General features: G+C 37.2%; 1 protein-coding gene across 7 annotated transcripts in view; it reads right to left on the reverse strand.

Moving 5' to 3' along the window:
- The window catches only part of MDFIC (MyoD family inhibitor domain containing), a 50,138-nt gene continuing 23,973 nt past the window's right edge, over window positions 1,748-27,912 (reverse strand). For all 7 annotated transcript variants that reach the window (XM_021384891.1, XM_021384884.1, XM_021384890.1 and 4 more), the window contains 2 exons: window positions 17,565-17,834; window positions 1,748-5,268 (listed from right to left, as the gene is read on the reverse strand). In XM_021384891.1, the coding sequence (XP_021240566.1) occupies window positions 5,021-5,268; window positions 17,565-17,834 (518 nt within the window). In that variant the 3' untranslated portion in view covers window positions 1,748-5,020. The remainder of the gene's footprint in view (window positions 5,269-17,564; window positions 17,835-27,912) is intronic.

Here is a 27,912-nt window from a genome sequence, read left to right on the forward strand (position 1 = left end):
TGATATGCTAAGACCTATACAGAGCTTAAGACCACCTAATCAAACTCAACACCTGCTGCTTTGCAGAATGGCAATTCAGAGAAATTTCTCACATTCCATCTACAATAGAAATAGCCCATCACATCAGAGGTTTGTGAAGGAGAGGAAGGGCATCCTTTTATGTCAGTAGCATCAAACCACTGGTAAATAGCATAAGCACGTGCTTATGAGAAGGTTAAATTTTGTAGAAGCAATCAACTTCACATTCAAGTTTACTGAGTAGAGAGAAGAAGTTTGTCATGGAAGTGGGTGCAGGTGTACTATTTTTATTGATCTTCCTTCCACATCCTGATGCTAATAAAATTGAGGTAAGGTCCAATTGCTCTCTTTGTAAGTGAAAACAACTGGCGGAAGGTTTAGATGATCAAAAATAATAACGTAAGATTAATGCCTAAAGCTTTTGTTGTCACTATCAACATTAAGTCCTTCAGCATGAGGTGTACACATCCACACACAGAACAAGAGACAGGGACAAGATAACAGACATATTTCTCAAATCTTTAATTCTGGGTCTAAGAATAAGATTTCAGATATCTACGTTGTCTTGCACAAGGTTACTAGGCTGCTGATAAAAGGAGCTTTACAGTGGAAATACAGCAATATGTTCTCGAAAATGTTCTCAAAAAACATACACCAATTATTACAATCATTAAGATTAAAAAAACAACAGGGATAAAAGCTTTTTATTCAGAAGACTACACCAAAGGATTCACCATACTCAACATGTAGTTCTTAGCATGAGTACTGTAGTTAAAATAGAATCATTATTCAATCCAAAAGCTCCCTTATGCTGCTGATCATGATCTCTTTTCATAAAAGCCTTTTTTGCAGGAGGAGCTGGGGGGAATATTAGGTGCTATAGACACTGGCTAGAACACTGTAGGAAGTCTCAAGTGGTGCTACTTGTCCAATTATTTACTAAAAGAAGTTTCCAGCATAGTCTCAACACCAAGAACTTATGGTACACACCCAGGCACAGAATTTCTGTCTCATGCTACCTGTGAAACATCTCGAAGAGATGTATTTTTATTTCAGACCCTCCGAGAACCCATGCATACACAGACACAGTAGAACATTCAATAACTTTAAAACAGATGTATGAAAATTAGTGCAATTGAGTACTGTTTCTGCAGTTTTAAAGTAGCACAAACCTGTTCTCATCCATTTAAGCCACATGAAGAAACACCTGCTTAAATCACACACGAAATGGTCTACTCTGAGTTTAAACAAACTGATTTTAAAAATTTTCTTTAATTTAATGTAGTGGTACTGCATATAAACCTCCAGTTTCGTAGCCCACAGAGGCCATTTCATCATTATCTATTTACAGCACTGTTATGAACCAATCAAATGCTCAGCTTGTTTTTAGAAAATCAAATATTGTTGCAGCAGCTGTATTTAAATAATTCTCACTTTGATCAAATTTACTAATTACTCAAATTCCACTTAGTTTATTAATTACACTACGACATGCATTTCGCCCCTTAATGATAAACTGTTCCACTGCTGGTCTATATGATGGAGTGTCATGCTAGGAGCAGCTGAGCCGTTACAGATCCACCTGTAAGACTGCTCACCTACAATGGCTCACCCTCTTTGTGCAAAGCACCCAAAGGCCAAAGCCTTCAATAGACGTTGTAACATAAAAATCACGAATAAGACACAAAATTGTTATTCAGAATAGTAACACAGTAGAATAAGATATCCCAAAGTTTCAAAATAAAGATCTTTATTTCAAAATAGTGTTTGAGAATAGCACATCCAGTTAATATAAAATACAAAAAGCAAGTTACCATTTTTTCAAATGGGCCAGTTTGCAGAGCTATATACTGAAATACTGTACATGTTCACAAGAACTGTTATAAAACACAGTTAAGTTCTGATATTTTAATTTTACTTAAACTATTATTTTCACATTTGTCTCTTTCTAATTCTGCTTGTTTTAATTACACAAGGTGCTTATAAGATTGCCTATGGAGTGAAAATTACGAAACAGAATAACATAAATACAGAAAGTAAGTCTTTAAACTACATACTAATATTCTCTGCTACAAAGATATATTTTACAAAAGTGCTAATATCTCTATGACAAATAGTAGCAGATTACATTTAAATGACAAACCCCACCATTTTTTTAATTGTCTGCAATACTTTGATAGTTCTAATCACTGTAAGGGTAAACAAACACAGCATTTTCAGCTCTTGTCTTTCAGCTAGTATGTCACAAAGGAAGCGGGAAAAGAAGTAATGTATCTGTATATGTGTGTACATATACACATGTGTACGAGTGTTTGTACACATATGCATGTATGCATAAGCAGAGCTCTCATATTTAGAATTTGTATTTTAACAGGACTGGAATAGTAATTCTTAATAGTAAATATATTTCTCAGGATCTCATAATTTCAATTAATCAAAACAATATCTGAGTTCCTATAAAAGTAGAAACAAGGCTTGTGTAAACAGTATGAATTTTTACATAGAAAAAAGACTCCCTGGATTGGCATTTACATTTTCATACTATCTTAACCTGTGGTAAAAGTAATTTTGACTAACTTCCAGTATTCACTGAAAGCTTCAAATGCAAATGTGCAGTTTTCCAAACACAAAGCTGGAACTGCTCAGGCAGAGACATCCCAGCAGGACAGGAGACAGGAAGTCCTTTTTCCCGCCTCCAGAAGCACAGACAGACAAGAAACAGCCATAACTCACCCCTCTGTGATGAGGACACAAGGAAGGACAGCTAGTGTTGCTACCTAGCCCCAGAGAACATGTCCCCATCACCACTGTGTCAACCATAGGTCTCCGATGGGTGAAGCACTGTCTTCACTTTTTCCAGGTGCATCAAGTCCCAGTGCTCACCGTGATGCCCCCAATTTCCCCAGAGGCATTATGCCTTACAAAGGCAAAATGCCTCCAGGCACTGCCACTCAACCAATGCACCTCTTCCCCCTTCCCAATGTGGTTCAGACTTTTAGGAGTCATAATTGAGCCCCATGGGCCTGATTCTGAGCTCAGGGAATTTATCAGTTTAACTATATGATTGCTTATTAGCCTGCCTATTACCATAATACCTTTGTGCTCCCTAACTGGAGCTACACCAATGGAAAATTCTGACATTAATGGAAACGTACTTAGTTAATGCAACACAGATCTGAATCTGGCCCAATATACAGGGGGAAATAAAACAAAACCAAAAAATATGAATCAAGAAACAGATAAGATGCCTTCTGAGTAAAACTGCATTGCACCAGAATATACCACAATACTACAGACGTTAAGGCACCTCCCAGCTTCCTATTATAGTTGAGGATTTGGCTATTTTACCTTCAGTGATAACTTGCAGTAGTAAGCACTACTAGTCAGTGTTCACAGGGAGAAGCTTGGGTTAATATTAGACAATTTGTTGACTTAGCTTCACATTCCTGCAATGTTTAGTTCGTCACATTTACATAAACTGAATTCACTACAGTGGAAAGAGGCATTAATGGTCAATTCACTTAACAGAAGTAAAGTATTGGCTACTGATGACTTTTTAACAAGTTCACTACATCCAATAATCTACAAATGGGATATCTGGAGTGTAGATAGGAAAGTTACACTATGTGAAATCAAGACGTACACATGGTTTGTGCAGAAAAGTTAACAGGTTACAGACGTAGAGGGGAGAAACTAGCAAATGGGAAAGAAAATGGGTACCATTATTCCCTAAATCTGGGAATGTCGTAAACGTCTTTATATGTTGGACCAAATTCATTTCACAGTTTCAATGACAAAAACATATTAACTAGAAAACCTTAATGGTATAACAGATAGAAAGTTGCCAACCAAATCCCAACTGTTTGCTTATCAAACACTTCAGATCATGTTATTCTTTTTTGAAAAGGATATACTTTTCCAAAGTATCAATTTTTTACATAGCTTCTTTTTAAGTAACACTTAGAACATATACAAGTATACTACATTTGCTTTTTGCATATGACGACAGAATTCCTTGACTGATCCAGTATTACTTTAGTCTTTAAATCGCATTTCAATGGTGCTATCCTCTATGGATATTTCTCACACAGTAAAGAAATAAATATTACATTATGTGATACTATCTGTAAAACAACAAAAACTGACAGGATCATTAATGTTTAGACTCTTGAGTAAACGTTCGATAATTTCCTCCTACAGCCAAATTTTAAAGATCTATTAGTCTATTAGTTTGTTAGTGTAAGGATATATTTCATGTCTACATACATTCCCAAAGTCTCTTTCTAAAAGGAAGCATTTCAAGTAATATTAGTACTGAAGTAAAATAGAAGTTCTCTATTCTGTCTTGACTGATAGAAACAAAATCCTAGTATTCTAATAGATGGCAAAACTTACACTTACTTTAGTTTGCCAAATCTTCATGTATTACCAACATTGGAAATACACAGAATCTCTCTCAAACCAATGAGATATTCAAAGCAAAATCAACAGTAGATTACTGGTGCTGAGAATTTAACTTAGTTTAAAATTATAGGTTGTTTTCAACCCCGGAAGAGATTGAGAAAAGAACTTAAGAACTCCTGTAAAGGAATGTTATGTATGGAGCCATTTGAGTGTTTAAATATGAAAGCAGGTAAAGACAAGTACTTAAGGCTTTGCCCTGTACTCTCTTCTCTGACCAAAATCTGTCACAAAATTCAAATGGCAACTTTGCCTTCATATATGGCCTGCGGCATCAGGCCTATAGTTCAGTTTCAATAAAATCTTCCATTTGCAAAGCCAAAAGGAAGCTGGAATGTAGCTTGAGATTCACATACAAAACTATATAATTTGTGTTAGAATACAGACTTGAGGATTGCTTAAAAAAAAATATTTATATATAGGGAATGAACAGTGCAATACCAGTTGGTTCTGTGAAAATCTTACCTTGTCTTTCTTCAAATGTATTTAAAGAAAAGCTCTCCAGTTTTTAAGAGGAAAAAACTAGGAAAAGATAGGTATTTCAGGATGGGAAGCAGATCCCACAGCATTCCATGCAGATCTCCAAACAATCTGAAGATTCACAACATGCGTCCATTATGCCACAGTCCATATCACACGGGCAGTTACAGTCATCCCCCATCTCGTCCCCACAGCAACAGCAGCAGGCCTCCGATGTGCAGATGCCACAGGATGCTTGTCCCAGAACAATGTTACAGAGGGTGAGAAATTCACAGAACAAGCAAGCCAGGATACAGTGAACACAGCAATCTTCACGTGTATCAGTTCAGCAGAACATCACATATTAAAAAGAGAAAAGGAAAAACAAAAAAACATTAACACATCATTTTAAATGCACGTATATCACAATGTCAGATAAGTAGTAAAAAGAAAATGATTCAGAGCAGACATAATCTAATATCATAAAGAACAAGTTCCCCATCTTCAAGGTCACTTAAGCAGTCTAACATCTCCAATTCACTATCAGTTTTGGTGTAAGTTTCCTTTTCCTACACAAATCTCTCGTCAATCCTTTTAACATTTTACTTCGTTTCAAAAGAGTTCATAACAATACCTGAATGTCAAAATGCATCTCTCACAAGTATTAATAAATTACTTGAGGTAACTGCAGAAGTATTCCACAAATTGTCAGCAAAAAATCTGACACCCAATGAACAAATTTACAGAATAGCTTCAAACAATTTACATATCGATTAGACACGACAAACACAAACCCGGCTGCAGAACCTTGTACTTGGCCTTGTTGAATGGCATGTTGTTCACATGGGCCCACCTCTTGAGACTGTCATAGTCCCCACGGATGGTATCCCTTCCCTCCAGTGTGCTGACAGCACCATACAGCTCAGTGTTATCCACAAACTTGCTGAGGGCACACTCAATCCCACTGTCCAAGTCACCAACAAAGATGTCAAACAATGCTGGCCCCAATACTGTTCTCTGAGGCACACCACTCATCACCGTTGTCCACCCGAACATCGAGCTGTTGGCCACAACGCTTCAAGTAAGACCATCCATCCAACAGTAAGCATAACATGCCCTCCCACAGTAAACATGTAATATTTATGAAGACTCTAAGAGGCAGTGAGCAGCCAGTCCATATAGAATACAAAAACTTAAAAATATACAAAATATTCAGGTTGAAGAATATTGTTCTTTTCTAGACTGAACTTTCATTCTTCATTTTACAGCTTCCAAGCACTTAGCTCCTTTAGTCACAAACAACTGAATACTGAGAAGGTGTTCTGCGGAAAACATCCTTCATCATCTCGTCCTTTCCTGTCCATAAAGTTCATCACAAGTATCTGCTATAAGAAACCATTAGCAAAGACTGGATATTGAAACATACAGATATTTGCTCTGACCAAGTACAGAACCTTCATAACATTCACGGGTTAGAGGCTGTTATTGTAATGGAAAGCTTGCAATTGGTTCCAATAGTAATATCAAGACTCCAAAACATAGACAGTGTACAGCTGAGTTTACACTAGCAAACACAAATACTCACAGAAATGCAGCTCGCAGTTCAACACCATTTGGAAAATCCTTCCCAAGAATGAAATTAACTACCTTAGCTCTCAGCCCACACTGCAGATGAATTTCTCCTCATTGCTACAGTAGTATCCAACTGGGGGAATGCCTGTACTGCAATCTTGTCACAGTCACAATATACATAATGAATACAAACAATCAAAAGAAAGAAAAAGCAAGAAGAAAGAACGCTGTCATAAAATTCATGTTACTGTGCAGGAAGTAAAACTGGGAAGAAAGCACAGGTAACACTGAGCTATTTTTAAAGAAAGTTGTTGCCTGTACTGAAAGGCTGCTTTTTCTAAGTATATGCTGTCACTAAATAAATGACCTTCATAGAAAACCCTGAAGTTACGTGAAATAAAGCTGGGGAGTATCAGTTCAGTGAAGAGGACCAAAGCCATACCAATAGCAATTAATTAGCCGGTTGTCATGGAGATGGTGTTAAATTTGTTCAGGAACAATCTCCTTTCAGATTTTCTTTTAACGCAAAGGAGAAAAATAAGCCAAGAGTTGTATCTACGAAGGCTTCGTATTTGAGGAACTGAGATTTTTACTGTTTTGCACCTTTAAAACACAGCTGCAAGAAGCTAATATCACAACAAATTATCAACTACAAATATATTTTTAAATAAAACACCTCAATAAAACTTTATTGGTATCAGTACTGAAAATAAGATGCTCAACCAAATCATGCCATCAGGTGTGCCTCATATACAGTTACGTAAAATGGCAGGGTAAGAAACAAACTTTCACATAAATTCTAACACACTTATTTATTACTTGACAAGAGACACAATTCATAAGTTAAAACAGAAGTACATCCTGGACCCAAAATATCTTTTCCCTGAAATATAAAAAACCTTCACACTAAGTCAATACTGACAGGGAGAGGCCATGCTGATTTAAATGACGATAGTTCCAAGATAACAGCAGACAGAAATAACAGTTTTTTGTCTTTAGCGCTATGATGCAATCATAAGGGTCTTTCTTTCCATCTCTTCTTTACTGACTGAAACACTGCAAGAGTATTTTCCTACTATTTGGATTTCCTTGTGCCAGGACTGTAAAATTCATCTTTACCTAATAATTTTACTTAAAGTGCACAAGCATTTATTAACATGAATTTAAGGTACCTTTTGTTGATCTCCTCAGTCTTCATTTGTACAATGAAAATAAACCTGGATCCACATTTCAAAGACAAAATTGAAATAATCATGCTTTTATATTCTTCATGCTACTGGCTTTCAATAGCTAACCAAGTATCAATTATTAAGCATGTGTCAAAGCATGCTCTTACCTCACCTAACTAACCAGTTGAATTCGGAATCCTAACTCTATACATCTACAATACCTTTTCAATACCTTTTTTTTTTCTGGATAGATGCCTGGAAAAAAATCTTCCACGTATAAAACCTACTTCTTAGCTTCTCATCTACTGATATAATTAATAATAAGATGAAAAGATATCACAGTGGTTTTTGTAACAGCAGTGATATGAGACCTTAAGGTTTCATAACATAAATACTACACAAAACTCATACATTATTCCCTAGTACCCCTATTCATACTCCAAACTGTCAGCTCCTAAGAAAAATTAATATGGTTTAAATGTTTTCTTTGGTCGCTGGAATGGGGTGCCATGGCCAAAGAGACATGGCCATTGCGAAGACACTATATAATACTCACTCCTAAAGAGATAATCACAGGTTTATCAGTACCAGCCCGGAAACGTCTAAACTATACTTCAGTACTTGCACACCCTGGTAATTCTTCCCTGGTTCCACGACCAACTACTTTAACATGTTAAGACTGTACTTAACTTCCATTCTTTGACCCTACTACATGAAAATCCTAACAGTTTTTGCAGATGAGTGAGAAGTGGAACACTTCATTCCAACTGGAATTAAACTTCATTTATATAGTTGGGAAATAAAATGTAGAAAAGTAAATGTGATGTTCTTAAGGCCTGGTAACACATTTTCCAGAAACTCTGAACATATTTTAGCCTTTTCTACTCAGCAAATGATACAGTAATATCAGTCATGATGCAATACCTACGTTACTTGAAAGGGAGGCTTTTTTATTTTTTTATTCTTACAACCAGAGTTTTTTTTCATTCTTCTTTTTCCATTAGATATAGTCATGCAACTAAGAATCAGGGGTGCCCTTTTACCAAGGACCAGATTCCATTTGCCTTGCTGTTGATGATACAGCACAGTTGCTAAACAGCTAACTTCCAAGTTTCTTGAAATTTAAGTTTTCATATAAATACTTTCAAAGAGAGAGAACTTAGTCTCTCGTTATATCAATCCATTAATGAAGATAAGACTTTCCTCATGACTTCCAAACTAAACTGTAACAATCTCAAATTTCCATTGCTTTTCAATTCTTCTATCACACTTTTCTCTAATTAACACTGAAGTACTTCACTACAGATGAATGCTATAGAAAAATATGGATGTGGTGTGTTAAACACTGCACAGAGGTACATTTTGCACACTAAAAGAAGAAAAAGGAAATGTCTGCCCTTGCACTTTTATCAAATACATTTATGATTCCATCAAAACTCTGTATCACATTTGTTGACTAACACTCAAGCTCCAAAGGCTCTGCTGAATGGCATAAATTATGTTAGGGTTGGTCTGTCAGCAGAGAGAGTATCTCTCACTAGATCAATCCACAGTTAAGGGAAAAAAGCAGATCCGCTTTCAGATACACAAATTCATCCAGAGTTATCCTTTCACTCTGACTTGCATGAAAGTAAGACCCAAATTAAAAGAGTCATTCCACGCAGCATTTTTATATACAGATGTAAGTAAAGCTGTTTCCTTAGTTCTTTGGCACATCTCCAAAAGTGACAGATTTGTTAGGGAACTTTAAACAATGCCAAGGCAAACAGAAGCTCAACAATCTCAGTCAACCTTTTGTTGCTTAGATCACAGATGCAACTCCAGCTACTTTTTTGGTGGAACAAAAGAGAGTGTATGTTACAAATAATGTACAAATAATATAACAAATAACTTTAAACGGGTCATGAATATCTCAGGTAATATCCAGATCAGCATATTAAAATCTGACCTTGAGCCAGTAGTGTGCCCTCGTGGCCAAGAAGACCAATGGTACCTTGGGGTGCATTAAAAAGAACGTGGCCAGCAAGTCAAGGGAGGTGATCCTCCCCCTCTACTCTGCCCTGGTGAGGCCACATCGGGAGCACTGTGCTCAGGTCTGGGCTCACCAGTTCAAAAAAGACAGGGAACTTCTACAGGAAGTCCAGTGGAGGGCCACAAAGATGATGAGGGGTCTGGAGCACTTTCTTATGAGAGGAAAGGCTGAGAGACCTGGGGCTGTTCATCCTCCAAAAGAAAAGACTGAGGGGAGATCTGATTAATATTTATAAATATTTGAAGGGTGGGAGTCAAGTGGATGGAGCCAGGCTCTTTTCAGCAGTGCCCAGTGACAGAACAAGGGGCAACAGGCACAAACTGGAATACAGGAAGTTCCACGTGAATGTGAGGAAACCTTTTTTTCTGTGAGGGTGGTGGAGCACTGGAAACAGGCTGCCCAGAGAGGCTGTGGAATTTCCTTCCCTGGAGATATTCAAAATCCACCTGGACACTTTCCTGTGTAACCTACTGTAGGGAACCTGTTTTAGCAGAGTGTGGGTCTGGATGATCTCCTATGATCACAGAATCATAGACTGGTTTGGGTTGGAAGGGACCTTCAAGATAATCTAGTTCCAACCCCCCTGCTATAGACAGGGACACCTCCCACTAGACAAGGTTGCTCTAAGCCCCATCCAGCCTGACCTTGAATGTCTCCAGGGCACTCTGGCCAACCTGTTCCAGTGTCTCACCACCCTCACAGTAAAGACTTTCTTTTTAATATCTAGTCCAAATCTACCCTCTCCCAGTTTAAAGCCATTTCCCCTCATTGTGTCAAGAGAGATGCAGTACTCCAAGTGGGGTCTCACATGAGCAGAGTAGAGGGGTAGAATCAGCTCCCTCAACCTGCTGGTCACATTTCTCTTGATGCAACCAATGCAATGATTCTCTGATTCCTTAAGTCTGTGAAAACTGTTTATCCACTCACACTCAAAGCTCAGAGATCCCCACATTATATCTCATCCCAGTTATAAAGTTACGTTCTGTTAGGGAAAAGAAACAATATTAACAGTAAAACAATATTCCTTTTTGTCATTGCACGTCTTCAAACATTTGCACAGGTACACACATTATTTATTTCTAAAATATTCACGTACACATGTTGCTCTGATATCTAATTTACTTTAAATACTGAAACATACTTTTTTTTTTTTATTTCAACTTTCTTTTTATCCTTTCATCTTCATTTTTTTAAAAGGTGCAGTTCCAGTTAAGAAACAGATTTTAAGAGATCATCTAAACTGTACAAGATCAGCAGAAGTTAAACTGAAAAACGTGTACAGAGAAACACACAGGCAGGCTGATCTGTGCTGCTTTTGTAACGTTTGACACTAACCTCTCACAAACTGACCCAATAAGCTTTCATTCCAAGCAGGCAGGTCACACGTGATAAAAGGTTTCCCTGTCTGCAATGGTAAATAAGCTCACTTACAGAACGGTGACCTTGGTCAGCTTTTTACTAACTATATCCACCGAGTTCAGACGACTCAAAACAAATCTCCAGGCAGTCTGCTGTCTCACAGCAAGAATCAAAAAAGGGCAAAACCACAATCAAAGTGCCGGCTGAGGTCCTCAGTGGGGGATCGCGCCAAGCCCCCGCAGCGCCCTGAACAGAAGCCCCAGCAGGCGTGGTGGGCTTCCTGCTGCCAGCACAGGCTGGGATAACCCCCACACAGGGATAACCCACTGCGAGGGATAACAGCCCTGGCCAGAGCAGCACAGCACTCAACTATCAATAGGAATGAGCCATGGAGAAGTACCCCCAGCCCAGGTTTGTAGAAGGTATGTGCTAGGATGTCATGACTGGGATGTCAGCTTACTGAGTGCCTGTATATGTGTACATGCAACACTGTGCCCATAGTACATGCAGCTTCTGATACCCATCCCCTTTTAGAAAATCCACTACACCCAGTAAAACTGTGAAGTGAAAATAAGCAGTTCAGAAAGAACAAATCAACGTGTCACATGGAACATAGCTATCCTGGATAACAGCCACTTTCATTTACATGTGGGAAAAGAAAGTTACACATTACGACAGGTGATATTTCAGCATTTTAAAATATAAAATGATGATCTCTCTTGATCAAGAAAATTAAAATATTGCCTGAGTGGTTAAATTACATTGCAACACAAATGGAAACTTTCACCAAAGCCTATATTTTAAACTCTTAATGTAGTCATAACCCCAGAAGAAAAACTATCCAGCTGGTAAACACACTATGAAACACACAAATTTCCAATACCTAAGGCTTCCTTTGAATCTGCAACTTTCATTCCCATTGCTCATCATGGCAAATACTGAGACTAGTCAGATGCCAGCTGGACTGTGACCTTATAAAATAGATGCTGTGGAAAGACCCTTCTTCATTACAGGCCCTGTGTTCCACTTGCTCATTTAACACAATGCATAAATCACCTGCCAAGATTTCTATGCAAACAAAATATAAACCGTGCTTAAAATACACCACTTTTCAAAATATCTTCTTAAAAATTATTGTTTTGACCATACGATGTTATTTGCACACTGACTGACGACTGCGTTCCACCACAACCTTGTCTAAAAAAATACTGTTAGAAGTAGTGAAGTACTCAGAGCTCTAGATTAAATCAAGTTCCAAAAGATAACATTAGAAATTTTGGCACAAGTAAAGAGATTTGAAGGATGTTAATTAAGTAGCTGTCTAAAGGCTGGTGGGATGGATTTCAAAAGAGTATGTAAGAAAGAGAGGAAGGAAAAGGGAAAGAGAGGAAGGAAAAGAGGGAAGGAGAAACTTTAATGGCCAGCAGATAGTTCTGTAATGTTAGGCTACTCAAGACACCAATCCAGAGACAGAACAGTATCAAAAAAAAAAAAAAACTTCTGCATTTGAGAGGAAAAAAAAAACTATTCAAAATCATATGCACAAAAGGAAAGGAAGTTGACTGAAAACTATGACAGTTTATATAAAGTTGTACAAACCAAAACAAGATCCACTTCTTCAAATAGAGAAGTCTGTTATCCTGCTAAGACAACTACTCACTGCTTTCTGTGTAAATGCACACACTGGTTCTTAAGACTGCAGCTACAAGTCTATTTGTTGGACTTGTCTTATTTTCAGTTAAGACATCAGTATCACATTGGATATTCTAACAAATTAATGTTGTCAGCAACACACGTCAAATAGGGCTCATCACTTCCAACATCTAGAGCAGACGATGAAGTTGCTTTATACTAAAATGAAGAAAAACAGTTGCATTCAAATGCACTCTGAAACGTTGAATTTTCAACATCTCATTTTAAGAAAAAAACACACGTTGGGTGAGATTGCTCACCGTATCTCTAACAGAGGATACGAAGGACACACAGTCCAGAAGACTTTTCTTTATCTGTCTCTCTCCTGCAACCAGTTTTGTCACACTTCCTGTAACGTATCTTTAAAAAAAAGCACAACTTGGGAAGAAGATGCCTTCTCTTGGCTTGCTGGTTTAGACAGCCTGGGAAGAAATGAAGTAAGATCTACTGTATATAAAGGAATCAGGTTCACAATCTACTCATCCTAGCTTAACAAGCTACTGTTCCAGATGAGCATAGTAATTGTGTATGGCCTCAACCCTGACTGTGAGTAGTGTCACCCTGAACTCAGATTCTGACAAGCTGTTAGAGTTATGGTAACTGCCCTAACAAATGTAGCAACTTGTGGACTTGTGTGGTCACAGCAACTTTACCACAAGAGAGAGCTCGATTTCAAAACCAGTATTCCCTCTATCATTTACTTATTTAATTTTATCAACAACTGCTTTCTTAAAAAAAAAATAAAAAATAAAAAAAAACCCCACGTCATGATGCTTCCTAAGTTTCTGGTAGAAAAGGTTCATTTTTATTTTACAAAATAATCAGTGTCTACTTATTACTCCTTTCCACTTATCACATTAAGTTCTACTTCCATCCCTCTCACCATCCAGCTTCTTCTCTTTCCTCCTCCAACCCCAAGTATGTCATTATTATTTACCTTCCAACATTCTGATACATGTGTATGTATTCAGTTACCTCTCTTCATTTCCTAACACCTAGATTTATTGTACAGCTGCCTCACTGCCATCTCCTTCAGACTTCCTTCCCTCTTTAAGTTGCTTTGGGCAGGTACTCTTTTTCTTCTCCCCTTTTCTACAGATAAACACAGGCTTCTAAATACAGCAGCTACACTGCCTTTTTTTAACTCCTTTTCAATTGCTTTTTCAGTTTTCTAAGGTTTCTCTGTGCTACACATAATAGCTGCAAGAGTGACAATTCACTTTGCCAATGGTCTGCAGACCACAGCTTTGGAAGAACTGCAACATGTCCAACACAAACCATTTTAAATATTATTAATACTTCACTGCATTAAAAAAAAAAAAAACTTTTATTCCTAACATGCGGCAAAATCTATCCAGTCCTTTTGAAAAATCTCTTGAAATGAAGGTGTTTAGAAACTGTTTTTTTTTAAAGAGAAACTCCTTCTATTTCATAATTCCTTTGTTGTGGGTTTTTTTTCTTTTTTGGTACTATAAGTCATGGAGTTCAGTAAGATTTCTTCAGGGATGATATGGATTAATAATAGATGCAGAGGAAGAGCAGAGCTAGTGAGTACACTTAACATCCTCCTAAGCCTCACAGGATGTGAAAGTGTTTCTAAACAGCATATCCTGGAATGCTGACTTGACTCCACAGACTACATCCTCATTTAAAAAGACAGAATTAAAGCTTCCGTACTACTGCTACAAAAATTGTCTTTCTCTTTTTAAGCATTTCCAACACAACTTCAGTTCCTAAAACTCACAGGATGCAATGTGCAGTACAAGTGGAACTTGCAGATGGAACAATTAATAAGTTGTTAACTATGATAGGGAGATTGTGGTGGGGAGTAGCACTCCATACTGAATTTCTTTTCTCTGGCCACTTTTATTTACTTAACAAAACCAGTTATTTTCCTGATTGTTAACAGTGCATAGGACTCAAGGTATCCTCTGGGCAGGGCAGATGGAAGTAAATACACATGGAATGTATTCTGAAGAAAGAAAAAACAGGCAGAGCAAAGTGAAGCGAAGCAGAGCAGAGAGGAGCAGAGTGAAGCGAAGTAGATAAGAGAGAAGCAAAGAGAAGAATAAATATAAATTAAAACTATAAATTTCAAGGTCAAACGTAATGAATCACATTTTTTAATTAAAGTGAATTGGAACATACAAGTTTACATGTATTTCGTTCTGCTCAAATTATCTGGACACATTAGAAAGTTGACGTGGCTAAATTAACTTCAGATGACTGATTATTCAGAAATTAACATAATTTATTTCTGCATAAGATTGCATAAGAGATCGCAAAAAGGCTATAATGCTATACTGTATATATGTGCATAAGGACACACACCTTCAAGTAAACACAAATCCAGCAGCTCTTCAACACTTCACTTGGCTTGTGAAGTAAACACACGTTAAAGAAAAGTCAAGCTGTTAACAAAATTATATTGTATTATAGTGTGTTGTTTTGCATTCTGATATTTTATTTAGTAAATTAGTTTGTTTCTCCTCAGATTGTTGCCGCTGTTCTTTGCTCTCAGGGCCATCTCCCTACCCTTTTCCCCTTTCCCCTTTTCCCGGGACGTGGGCCCTTGGGTTCCCCGTCCCCTTTGTCACGGAATCGGGCCTAACGCCCGTAAACCGTTGACATTTTTGCATCTTTCTGTAAGTCTTTTCAGTAGTTTCACAGATCCATGTCACTGGATCAGAAAGCAGAGCTGCTCACAAAAATAGCCCTACCCAGAAAAGATGCAGAATGCGAATACGCTGTAGAAGTCATGTTTCAATTAATGGACCATACTGAAAGAGGGTCTTTGCAATCCTCATACAACTCTCCTGGTACTGTATAGGTATATGCACTCATCTAGTGGATGTATTACTGTTTTAAATGCAATTATGCTCCTTTGAACAAATAACCTAATTATATCTATTTTTTTGTACTGATAGATTATAGTATAGATTTCCGGAAGTACTGATAAGGCGTTCACGCTTCTTAAATTCATCAACATTTCTTTTTACATTATGGATAAATTATTTTTCTTTACATTATGAACTGCTCTCTGTGTTCTTTTTTGAATGTCAACTCATCACTGCCAGAGTCCCTGACTGTGCATATCACTCATAGTCTGTAGTTCCTCCAAGGTAAATTACTGAAGAACTGAAGAAACTGTCAGAAGGCTTGCATATGTGCACTGTGTAGACACAAAATTTAAAACATGTCTGCACAGAACTGTAAAGTAAAATAAATTTCAAAAATAAAATTATTTTTTTCAACAATTATTCCCCCTTATTGGCATAACACAATACTCTAGATACACCTTGATCACCGCACAACAAAACTTATGTTTCACTTGTGTTGATGAACAGAAAACTTAGAGCAACAGACATCTGCAATGTGGGTCAAGCTACTCAGAACACATATCCAACTTACAAGAAAGCAAATTAAAACATTACAACATTATATACATTATTCTGAATATAATCTATCTTAGCTGTTACATAAGTCAATAAACTAAATGTGATAGTAAGGATTATTTGAAAATTTGAATTTGAAATTGTTTGAATTTCCATACACTCTGTACATTGCATGAAGGAACGATGTATACGAAAAATATCAGGCTGGAGGGTAAACCAGTTTTCACAAAATAGGAAGACACAAGGGGAATATATTAAGTACAGCATTATGATTTTGAAAGGAAATTTTAGAGGACTGAAAACCCAACTGAAAACTAACATTAGGTTCTTGAAGATATATATGAAAACAAGCTACAGCAAGGAGGACCAGCCCATGGCACAGTACAAGTGAAGCTCTACTTGATATTATTACATAGATTCACTCAGTAGGTTTGATTGAAGTAGTGGAAACCAAGAGAAGTCACTCCACTGAAATCAGTGGGTTTCACTCAGGCCAGTACATACAGTCCTTCTGATCCCTTTTGCTTTCATCCAGGCTATGAATCCTCCCCATTTCACTGAACAGTACAGTCTCCCATTTCTCTGAAAATCTGTGTCTTTACTCACCCCTCAGATTTTTTTTTTTAACTAGTCACATCTATGCATCCTGCCTGCACTCTGAAAGAAAGCCTCCCTCAAACAAATAAAATGTATATATCTTCTGCACCTTTGTTGTAATGGGCAGGAGCAAAGCCCTCTGAGTATATCAGTGCTAATGGGAAGGCAATGGATTGAGGAAAGGCTCAGGAACACCGGGACCATTAGAGTAATTGCAAGCAGTGAAAACACACGCAGAGCAAAAATGTAAAGCAAAATTATTTACTTTTGCTTATTTAAGCTGTGCACAGGGAGTATGAAGCTTCTTCATGCAGATTATTTACAACATAAGGCACATTTGTTATCAAAGCACAGGTCTAAATTTTATTAGTTAGTGTTCAAACCTCTCAGGTAGTCAGAATATTTGCTAACACAACATTCTCAAAAGCAAACTCTATTTTCATGGAGCCTGCCATTAATGCAATTAAGTATTTACTATCTTTTGCTTTAACTTTTTTCCTGATATACTGGTGATGATGTTGACAGGAGTTTCTGTCAGTTCAGGATACTAACTACAAAGAATAAAACATCACCAGACTGTGCTGGCAAAATGTTTGAAAGCAACAAATCTCCCATTGCTTCAATTTCCTTCAAATACTTAATAGTTTCCTTTGGGGAAGTAACTTGCTTTTTATCATAATGATTTCTATTTGCTTCTGGAGCATGAGTCATGCTCTTCAATTATTTTCAGTTGATTGTGTAATTATTAGTGAGAATAGGGTTTGGCTAGTCTTCATTTCGTTTGTTTTTTTAATAAGAATTTCTGCTTACCTTCAGGTGAAGGCTTTTGAGAAAACGCAGAGCTTATTTTACTCTTCTTGCTGCCATTGCTGTTGACAGACAAAGTGGACTGTATTTTCCTGTGCATTTTTTCTGAAACAGGAGATGAAAGTTTTCTGTTGTCTGCAGACGCATGCTTGACCCCGTTGTGCATTCCACTTCCATTACTCAGGCCTGCGTGGCCATTTTGCACTTTGCCGCTTTCTTCCTCACCCCTTTCCAGTGCTGAAGTATTTGGCTGAGGCAAACGTTGAGGTTGTGCTTAAAATGAAAGAAAGTGTTAATTAAAACTGTAAATTGAACACCGAATACTTTAGGCTAGACTGGGGAAAAATTAACAGCCCCAGACAAAACAAGAAAGATTAAAAATAATTACAATTAAACATTTATGAAGTGCCTCACTCATGTCTAGATGAGGCCTAGAATCCCTGTTCAGCACTGCACTCGTTCGTGGTCCTCTGCGAATTGGGCACAGAAAACAAGGCAAGGAATGAGAAGAAGGAAAAAGCCCGGAACAGGACAAAAAAGAATTAAAACTGAGGTAATCTTGAGTTAAAGGGAGCCTGATGAAGAATTTGGGAAACAGAAACGAAAACAAAAAAAATGTATGGAAGAGAAGACTCCAGGCTGGGCAACCTGCCAGTCTCTAGAGAATAACCAGGGTGACAAGGGAGGGCCACCCCAAAAGACAGCCACCAGAGATCGGTATATGAGATATGAATAAGAGTATTCAAGTAGTTAATACCAGTTAGAAACTAAGCTCATGGATTGCTGGAAAGAACAAAAATGGTCAATATCCACAGGAGGTGGGGAGAACACAGCACAAAGCCATGGCAGGCTAGAGTCCCCCCACTGCATTTCGCAATCACGAAGTTAGAAATGGCTGTAATGGACATGTTAAGTGTTTTAATGACAGCAAAATGAAATGGTCAGACAAAAAAATACAAAATCTGTAAAGGCAGGAATCTGCAATGTCCTGGTTAAGACTCCAAGAATATGTGTTATAAAATCATTCTAATGAGAGGTCATGAAACTTGATCATTCCTTTCCTTGTTAAGCTACAGTATCACAAAGGAGTCTATTTTTAATAACATGGGAAATACTTCATGTATTTAAAGACTACATATCTAAAGAAAAGATAAGTTTTTAATGTGAGTCTTTGTAATAAAAACACTAGCTTCCAATTAAGGATTTTTATTGAAAAAAGCTAACTTGCTTCTGAAACTAATTAAACTATACAGATAGTAACACAACAAGATTTCATAATCAAAAAGCATCAGCCCAATCACCTCTCCTAATCAAAATACTACTTTATCATGCTTGGACATAAAGAGGTTTTCAAGCAGGCCTATCTTCGACTGTTTTCAGATTTTATGTTAAGGAAAATGCCCATGTTCTACTGAATGCAGCAAGATTAGACTGAACCAGTAGTAAAGGAAAAGAGTGTTCAGAACTGCAGTTCATTCTCTTTTCAAATGATTCACATCGATTTTCTGATGATTTCACAGTATAGCTTTGTTTGTATATTACACTACGTATAAGATGAAAATATGTGTAGATAATGATAGTGAACTTCCTTTAAAAGAAACAGCTTCACTGATCAGGTAGATGTGGCTCAACTTTTGGACAAATATTACCAGGACGTACACACCAGCAAAGTCTCTAAAAGAACTCCCAGTTCTGAACTGGCCTAATAAAGTCTCAACACTTCCCTTTTATCAAGGACATCGATACCACTGTCAGATTGCTTCCTTGAGTGATTACCAACTTGCCAGATAAAACTTTAGATAAGTCTTAATCTAAGTCTGTGTCACATTCATAGGCAAACAGAGATATTTTTAGAGTAGTTTAAATATTGAAGAAAAAAAAGGAACTGGTTGATTTTTTACTTTCCATTGGATGTTTTTATTGCATATTTTTAGCTACAACACGTAGGATTTTAAGAAGACACTCTAGACTGCCAACATCAGACTAGGTCAAAGCAACCCTAACAGTAAACTTACTTTACAGAAGAGAAAAATTTTCTGCTACAGGAAAGAAAGGAAGAGCTGGGGTAGAAATGCATGTTATTAATCTCCCCAAAGATGTAGCAGGGACAAAGATGACTCCCTTTCATTACCAGCAGTAACTGCTCCAGAGCGAGAGCACAAAGCTATGAAGGAGCACTTGAACTAGCTTGCCCCAAAATGTTTTCAGTGGCAATACTGAAGCGGCTGTTCCTTTCATTGAAAATATCTTCACATTATTGCACAGAATCATAGAATCACTGCAGCTGGAAAATACCTCTAAGACCATCTAGTCCAACCACCAACCCATCACCACCATGCCCACTAACTGAGTCCCTCAGCACTACATCCACACATTTCTTGAACACCTCCAGGGACTTTTTAACTCTACGCACATATTCTGTTAACATTTTCAGACTATCGTAAGAGCTCCGAAACAAGTCTAAAACAGGAGTAGATTCATGGTAAGTATAGTACAAGGAATCCTCTATGTAGGATTTTCCATGTATGAGCAAGAAAAATTTCAAAAGGTATTCCTTCCATTAAAAAAATCTTAATGTAGACCTAACTTCAGTCAATAATGAAATCAATAGCAGCATCAGGAATCAAAATTAATTCTCTCTAAAGTTTAGCGTTCACGCATATAACTCTTCATAGTGTTATTCTCACTATCCCATTCAAATGTAAACGCTACTAAGGAAAAGTGTTTTTCATATTCCATCCAAAGACACTTTCCTCATACTGCACTTGCTATGATTCCCAGCTGTGGAGTGCTACTGATAGCCTAGAAGTACTAAAGAGGGGTTATCCTTCCTCAGTACATATAAGCAACAGAAAATACTAAAAATTCTGTATGCCTGGACATGCAAGTTTCTAAAACTGACAGCTGTGACCTTTTCAAAGCCAGCTAAACTGGTGGTTGCAGTTAGCAACTGTTTGTATATTTCTGGTACTCCATTACAATGCAAAAACTTAAGAAATTATCCAAAATGCAATCTTCGAAATTATGAGATTTTCTATCAAATTGTGGGTGAATGGGAATCTAAGAAGTTAGCTGGCTTTGATTTCATTAATGTTTTTACTAAGGTGGGCAGATTGTTTGGGGTTTTTTTCTGTTTTTTTTTTTTTTTTTGTAGGAGTGGGGGGTTGTGCTTTTTCTATTTTTTATTTTTTTGTACCCAAAGTACCCCTAATTCAGTCTTTTTTCATTAACATACAACTTTTTAGCTGACTGACTTCACAGTATTCACATGTGATACTCAGGTCAAATCAGAATGGAACAAAATCCCAAATGAATTAGTTATCTTAATTTAAATTTATTTTAACTTTATTGATAATTTTGCATTAGGGAGACTTGAATCTTGCCATTAAAACACACTTGAAAGCAATTAGGAACCATATGACTGCATTCTAGCATAAAGAACAAAAGCAATTGACAGTTCCAAGATTAAGCCACAACCACTCAGTTTAAAACAGAAATATTTTTACCTTATTTTTTAAAGGTTGCGTCTATCTTAAAAAAAAAAGAAGTGTAATATGGGGAACGACACAATGCTTCTTAAAACACAGTGATACCCAGGGACTCTCACTCTCTCTTTAATGATCCACTGCTCTCATTCAGCTGTCTTTCTTTTTTCAAATCTTTACATATGTGACAGCTCTCAAAAGTAGACCATAGACCATCTGGCATTTTCAGAGGTGTAACTTGTGCAAATTCAGCTCTACTGGGAACACAATGCTATCTTCTGCCTGCGTTATAAAAGATACAATAGAATGTAGAACTTATGAGTTGTTTTGAATTATTCATTTTTTGCCTGTATATTCAAGAAATTTTACAAACTCTGCATTTTGTACTACATAATCACATGCGTTAAAGGTACAAAGAAACTTTTTGACACCTCTTTTCTACAGAAAGATGGCATTTTGTTTGATATGTGAACATTCAGCGCCTGTTATATCATTCTAAACAGGCCGTGTGCTGCTACAAAAGATCCCATTTTACACTCTATGTATGAGCAAAATTTTTATTCTTGATATTCAGTAACAGCAATACACATCAAAATTTCAAATATGAGTTGGATGAACATTCAGCATCTTCAAATTGGGATGGCACTGGTCACTTGGTATATGTTGAAGATTTTTTTTAATTCCTTACACAACATAGAAATACTGTCAGTTTAAGCATCCACAATGAATAGTTTCAAATGTACTAAAAAATACTGTGCTTTTTAGGTTAATATGTTTTTAATCTTTAGCAAAACCAGTACATTTAAATCAGTATTTTATACAGTACTAACACTAGCGGATTTTCAATAAGAATGATAAATATTGGATTAATGATTCAATAGACTGAATCTTTTTTGATAGAAAACTAGCAGATAATGTAGCTAGTAATAACTATACATGAATCTGCTGCCTGTGGAAAAGCAATAAAAAGGCAATATATTGCTATAGCATATAATCTATTAGCGTGTTTCACTGCTTCCTTGTCATTGCAAACTGGGCCTTAACACAGTAACTTCTGCTGTTATTTAATTGTGTGGTTACTATCTGGTGAATATTGAAGTACTAAACATTGCAGATGGTTTTGGATGAAGTAAATATGCACATTCCAATTGTAAAATCCTAAAAAGGATATATGCCCACTGACAGTACACTGTTTATACCTCGACAAAATAACAGCTACTATTATGAGAAAAATCCTGACGTATGCATTTAACAGAAAAATGTATGTAAACACAGGGAAATGCTCATCAAAAAGAGGACAGTTTAAGCTATCATTAGGGATTTTAGATGAAACAAAAAAACCAAACATGCACAGAATACAGGCTCCTCAGAGTCAAAGAGAATCAAAAGAAAGCATCAGGAGGGAGAGAAAAATTGAGACAGCTAATTAGTAGCCTAATCACATCAAAAGCAATTCCAAGGCAGCTGATACAGATGCCCGTGGAGTTTGATAGGCTGGCCAACGCCACCGATGGAAAAAAGTACTTTCCAGTTACAGCCCAGCCATCTGACCACACACCCAGAGAAAGAGGTAAGCGTGCTTATTTTCTTCGCTTATGACAGATTAGTTCACGACACCAGATCAGGCCAGAAAGGCAATATTTTTCCAGGTGGACTAGGGAGGAACAAAAACGTACAACTGCGGGGTGAAAAAAAATACAACCTTTGGCATTTTCAAATATTGGGAAAATACAAAATAGAATTTCAGTTCAGAATGACCTTCCCATTTCTCTGCCTCCCCAAAAAAGATGCAGTGACAATAAGCAGATGAACTCTTTTTAGGAAACAGAGAGGTCCTGCTTTGGTCTGTTAATGCTGAAAGCCAAGATCTACATGCTAATTTGAGCTTGGGAAATTGTTTGATCTCAGTGGTAGCTGCTTCTGCCCGCTCCGCATGGATCACACTGAAGAGACCACATGCGAGGAAGGTAAGAATCAGGCCTCTGTTCCTTATCAGTACTTCTTCATAACACAAACCAAAGCTCGAGGGGAAAAATAAAGCACATGACAGATAGTCATGGATTGTACAGTAAAACCAGGAGCAGCCTGTATTCTAGAGTAAAATTAAGGTAATTCCACATTGCTTCTGGAAAAGACATAAATTCCTGAAATATAAAAGGCAACATTTCAAACTGACTAGAAAAAATCTCACCTTTACAAAAATATTACAAATTGTACGTATGCATTTATATGCTCAATAAGCATAAAATTTCAGTGAAACTAGAGAACTCAAATATCTCAGTCTCTCTCCCTCCCCACATTTTAACTAAATTCCTGACTAGCCTCTGTGTGGATCTTCAAACTACATCAATAGTTTCCTCTGCCTAGCCACCCAGAATATTAACATTCAGATTATAAGATGTGCCTCTGAGTCAACCTGTGAAGTGGCTTTTGTCAGCAATTATTTTTGAATATTTTCTAGGACATAAATGGCATATACTGCAGCTTCCATATCATAGAAAGCATACATTAACTAAATAACAAGGTACCATCAAGGTACAATCTATCTTTTAAAATCAATTTTTCACACTGAATTTTTTATACCATGCTGACTTTACAAGGAAAACAAAGTTCCAACTAAAGGCATCAACCACTGTTTTAGAACTGTTTCTTGTAAGACACGAGGACATCTTCAAAATGAATACAATACATTATTATGAAACAGGATGCCCTTTGTAATGAAAATATTGTAGTAAAATTGCTGGTATGAGTTTTGCAAGACCCACACTGAGAACACTTAGTTAAAATTTGCCTGAGAACATCCAGGGAGCGCCAGGTAAAACAGAAATGGGGCTGGAGGGGGACAAAGGGAAAAGGCATCTTATCCTGTCAGCTTTCAATCTGAGAAGGGCCAAGGAGGATGGCAAATACTCACGTGTGCATGTGTGTTTATGGGTTGAGGTGGTGACACATGCACAAGAAGGTGCCAGAAGTACTCTTCAATCTGTGCAAAAGCACCTGCAGTGCCTTCCTCTAGAAGCACCGTGAGACCTCGCACATTGTTTGAAGAGTTGCAGAAATTGTTTAAAGAAGTCTTTGACATACCCAAAAAGAAGCAGTTACCACAGGGAAGTAGAAAAGGGCTGGGAGCCAGAGGTTTACAAAGTTGATAGGCAACTGAACACATGGAGTGAATTTCTGTATTTACAAATCCTCCTCCATGAAGTGTTTTTTCAAAATGAAGAAATGCCTGCTGATTTTTTTAATGACAGCAACATCAATTTTTTCGTCATTGCTGGATTGAGTAAAGCCTTCACATTTTTTAATTACTTGTCTTCTAACAGTTATCTCAAAACTCCAAACATCCTTTTGTCTTCTAATTACTAGTAGGTTATCAGCAAATTCTGCTTCTCTATCATACACAAATCTTGCCATCACTAGCAGTGTTTTTTTGTGAGACTGAAAATATTGGCATCTATGATAAACTTTGCAGATGGTAAAAAATTTCTTTACAGAACACAACACAGAAATAAAAACTATTCACATAATGCCGTGTTGTTAATCTACATCTACTTAAAGTGGGACGCAGTTTCTTCTGCAGAATACAGTTTTCACTTCATGAGAACAAACAGCTGTAGCTTGCCATAAAAAATCCACAAGAACCCAAACACAAAACAGGCCATTGTAGGCAATGAGCACTCAGATTTCTGGGAAATAGATTTCTATATAAAGCTGTGTTCAAAAGTAGGAAATTTTACTCCAAGCTTTCCCCTTAAAACAATTATCTACCCATTTTCTACCTCATATGTTCTGCTAGGGAACTGGAAAAGAACTGCAGTGTATTTGCTCTTATGTTTCACAGCATTCCAACTACTTACAGCAGTGGTAGTCATGGCACAGACATGTGCAATGCCAGATTAATTTACAGTCACCATTCCATCATTCTGTGCGCATACTGACGGTGGTTTACGTATTCACTGATGACTTCTGATGGTGATTTTACGTAAAATGATTAGGTATTTCTTCCTATGTTTTCCACATAGCTTACTTATTAAGAGGCATAATGATTTGCTTTACTTTTTTGTTGTTCTTGTTAAATCATGCTTTTTAAGGAACAATGACTTATAGAATCTGGATATGAAAACAAAATGGTACACAAAATAAGAATCAGAGAATTAGGCTTTTTGTTAATTTCTGAAGTGGCAAATGTGATTTATTCCCTGACCATAAATAATTGGTAATTTCATAAATGTGAAGACAGTCCCCAAAGCTATAAAGGATACAAAGGGGTGCAAAACCTACACAATCCCATCTCACTGAGGAACAGCACTGTTTGCTTCTGGAGCTCTAATTTTGAAAGGAAGGTTAATTAACCACTAGACGCAAAAAAGTAATCCAAGCTGTTGGCATGACAATTACAGCACTCACGCAATTAGCACACATTACAACATATGGTTATACCAATGCAAAAAGGCACTCTGGAGTCCCATGAAACTAACACATTAAATCAAATATTTGGAAGAGTTTTGATGCCTCTCACCATTGTGTTACTTGTTCCCAAATCAAACAAACTTCAAAGAGAAGCTACAAACAACAGGATATCTCTTGCTGGGTATTGCTTCATAAGCGGCACAACAGGATGTACCAGACAGGAGAGATAACCTGAATGTCATTAATAGCCATAGGCTGTACCAGTGCACAAACAGGTCCTATTGGCTCCAGCATCTTCTACTCCCTTCCTCCAAAGGCCAACAACCACAGACTAACTAGTCATCACCGTACTGTAGGAAAGAAGATGGAATGGTGAGGCAAAGAGCAGCCCTGGCTTTGCAGCCAAGCCCTTTCACCACTCACCTTTGAAAGAGAAAACACCCAAGGGTTTGGCTTATTCACCACCGATCCTCTGGGTTTTCTGAAGATGAGATTTCAGTATTCAATTAAACTCAAACAATTACACACAGAAACTAGGCAGACTTGTTTTTCAGAAGGACATAAAGACAAATGCTTAAAATGATCAGTTCCCTTAACGCTCACTGTTCCCTTGACCTCTAGTCTTCCACTCACATAAGCAACAAAATTTCTCAGGACTCCAAAAAGTGTCCCAGCTCAGATTTGTCTGCCCTCTGCTCTTATTGGTTTGTCTTGCATCATATCTGTAATTCTAAACACTGCACAGTACTGCTATCAACAAAATTAACAAGATGCAGCAAGAAAGGAGTAAAAACAGAAGGACAAGAAAAATGGAGAAATGTGAAAAGGTAGCGAGTGGGGAAAAAACAGAAAATCATTACAAAAATAGTAATACATAAATTGATATCTGAGTTTCTGACCTCTCTGCTGCACTCATTCCCTCTGCACTATTATTTCTAGCAATCTAGAACTGATGCAAGGTTTGGCATCAGCTATCAAGTACCAGAAATCCAAAGGAAGAAAGAAGTAAAGCACAGCTGCAAGGAAAATAGAATAGGAGAAGCAAATAGGCAGGAGCCAAAAGGAACATGCAAAAGCTTGGGATTTTACACTATTAAGCCAATAGTAAGGCAAAAACATCAAAAGGAGCAGATAGTAAGCACCCAGAAGAAGACAGCACTGGAGGAGAAGAAGGTAGGAAAGGGAAAAATACATGGTGAGCTAAGCATGGTAAGCTAACCCTTTGGTCTGTGAGGGCAGAAAAGCAAAGAAGAAAAATTATAAGTAAAATCCACTAGAGATGAAGCATTTGCTACACATTTTACACGTAAGGAAAGAATTAAATGATGAGCCATTCACTGATAAGCAATGAAATAAAAAGAAGACCGTACTTGCACAGTGATCTAGATAGAGTTGAAACAACAGATCCCCTTCTGCTAAAGGTCAGAGAGGCTCCAGGAGCCCAGGCCAGCAATCAGCCACATTCAGCAACAGATGAATGACGGAAGATGGAAATCCTGTGTCAAAAGGGTTTGGATGTGAGGTCCACAACAATATTTAGTTTGTCTTTACTACAGAGTGGTTGATAAACAAAGTGACTCTCAGTGGGAAAAAAAAAAAGAAGACAAAACATAGCAGAATATATCAGGTCCAATTACCAATCCTGAAAAAAGCAAAATGGGAGGAGAAAGAAGCAAGACGTAGCTGCATAGTATCTGCATTTCTGCCTGCTGCTCATGCATGCAGCCCTTACAGAAGAGCAAATGTCAGAGTGCTGACCGTGTCTGGTGAAGACTGAACTTCCTGTAAAAACGGCGCACTAAGTTTCCTGAAAGGAAGGAAAACATAAGCTGCTCAAACAATTCACAAGAAAGCTCTGATATCAGAGAAACACAGTCGCAAATCTGTACTCCTAGATAAATACAGTGTCACATTAATAATCACCAGTGACAAGCACAGAAATTCAGAGAAACAATCATATTAATTTAAAGGAAAAAGTACCAGATCATATGAGGGAACAGGTAAATTGTCTTAGTTGTATAAAACAACCTATACAACTTTTTTTCATTTCACCCTGCAAGTGAGCTAAAACTGATTCTCCTTTCTGTTCATGAAACAAGATATAAATCTCTGTGAAATTATTATGCTCCAACCATTTCAATATAGTAGAGGCCAGTAGCACTTGCAAGTCCTTACGCTACAAAATTGATTGAATAGCAGTAGAATACTGGGTTTTATCTCTAAAGTACAGAAAGGGAATTTTCTTATTTCAACATGTTCAAAAGCGTTCGGCATACATGTGGAATCGTTTTCATTCTCTATTAAATATTAAAAATACTTCCTTCAACTTAAAAAACTTTATTTAGCTCACCTATTATTTAGAAATACTCCTACAGCATTTAAATTCAGATGAGGCCCATGCTTTGAATCAGGATCTTTTACGATAAAACCTTCTGCTTTGTCTTTTATTTAGAAGA

This window comes from Numida meleagris, chromosome 1 (assembly GCF_002078875.1).
Source record: "Numida meleagris isolate 19003 breed g44 Domestic line chromosome 1, NumMel1.0, whole genome shotgun sequence".
Taxonomy (NCBI): domain Eukaryota; kingdom Metazoa; phylum Chordata; class Aves; order Galliformes; family Numididae; genus Numida; species Numida meleagris.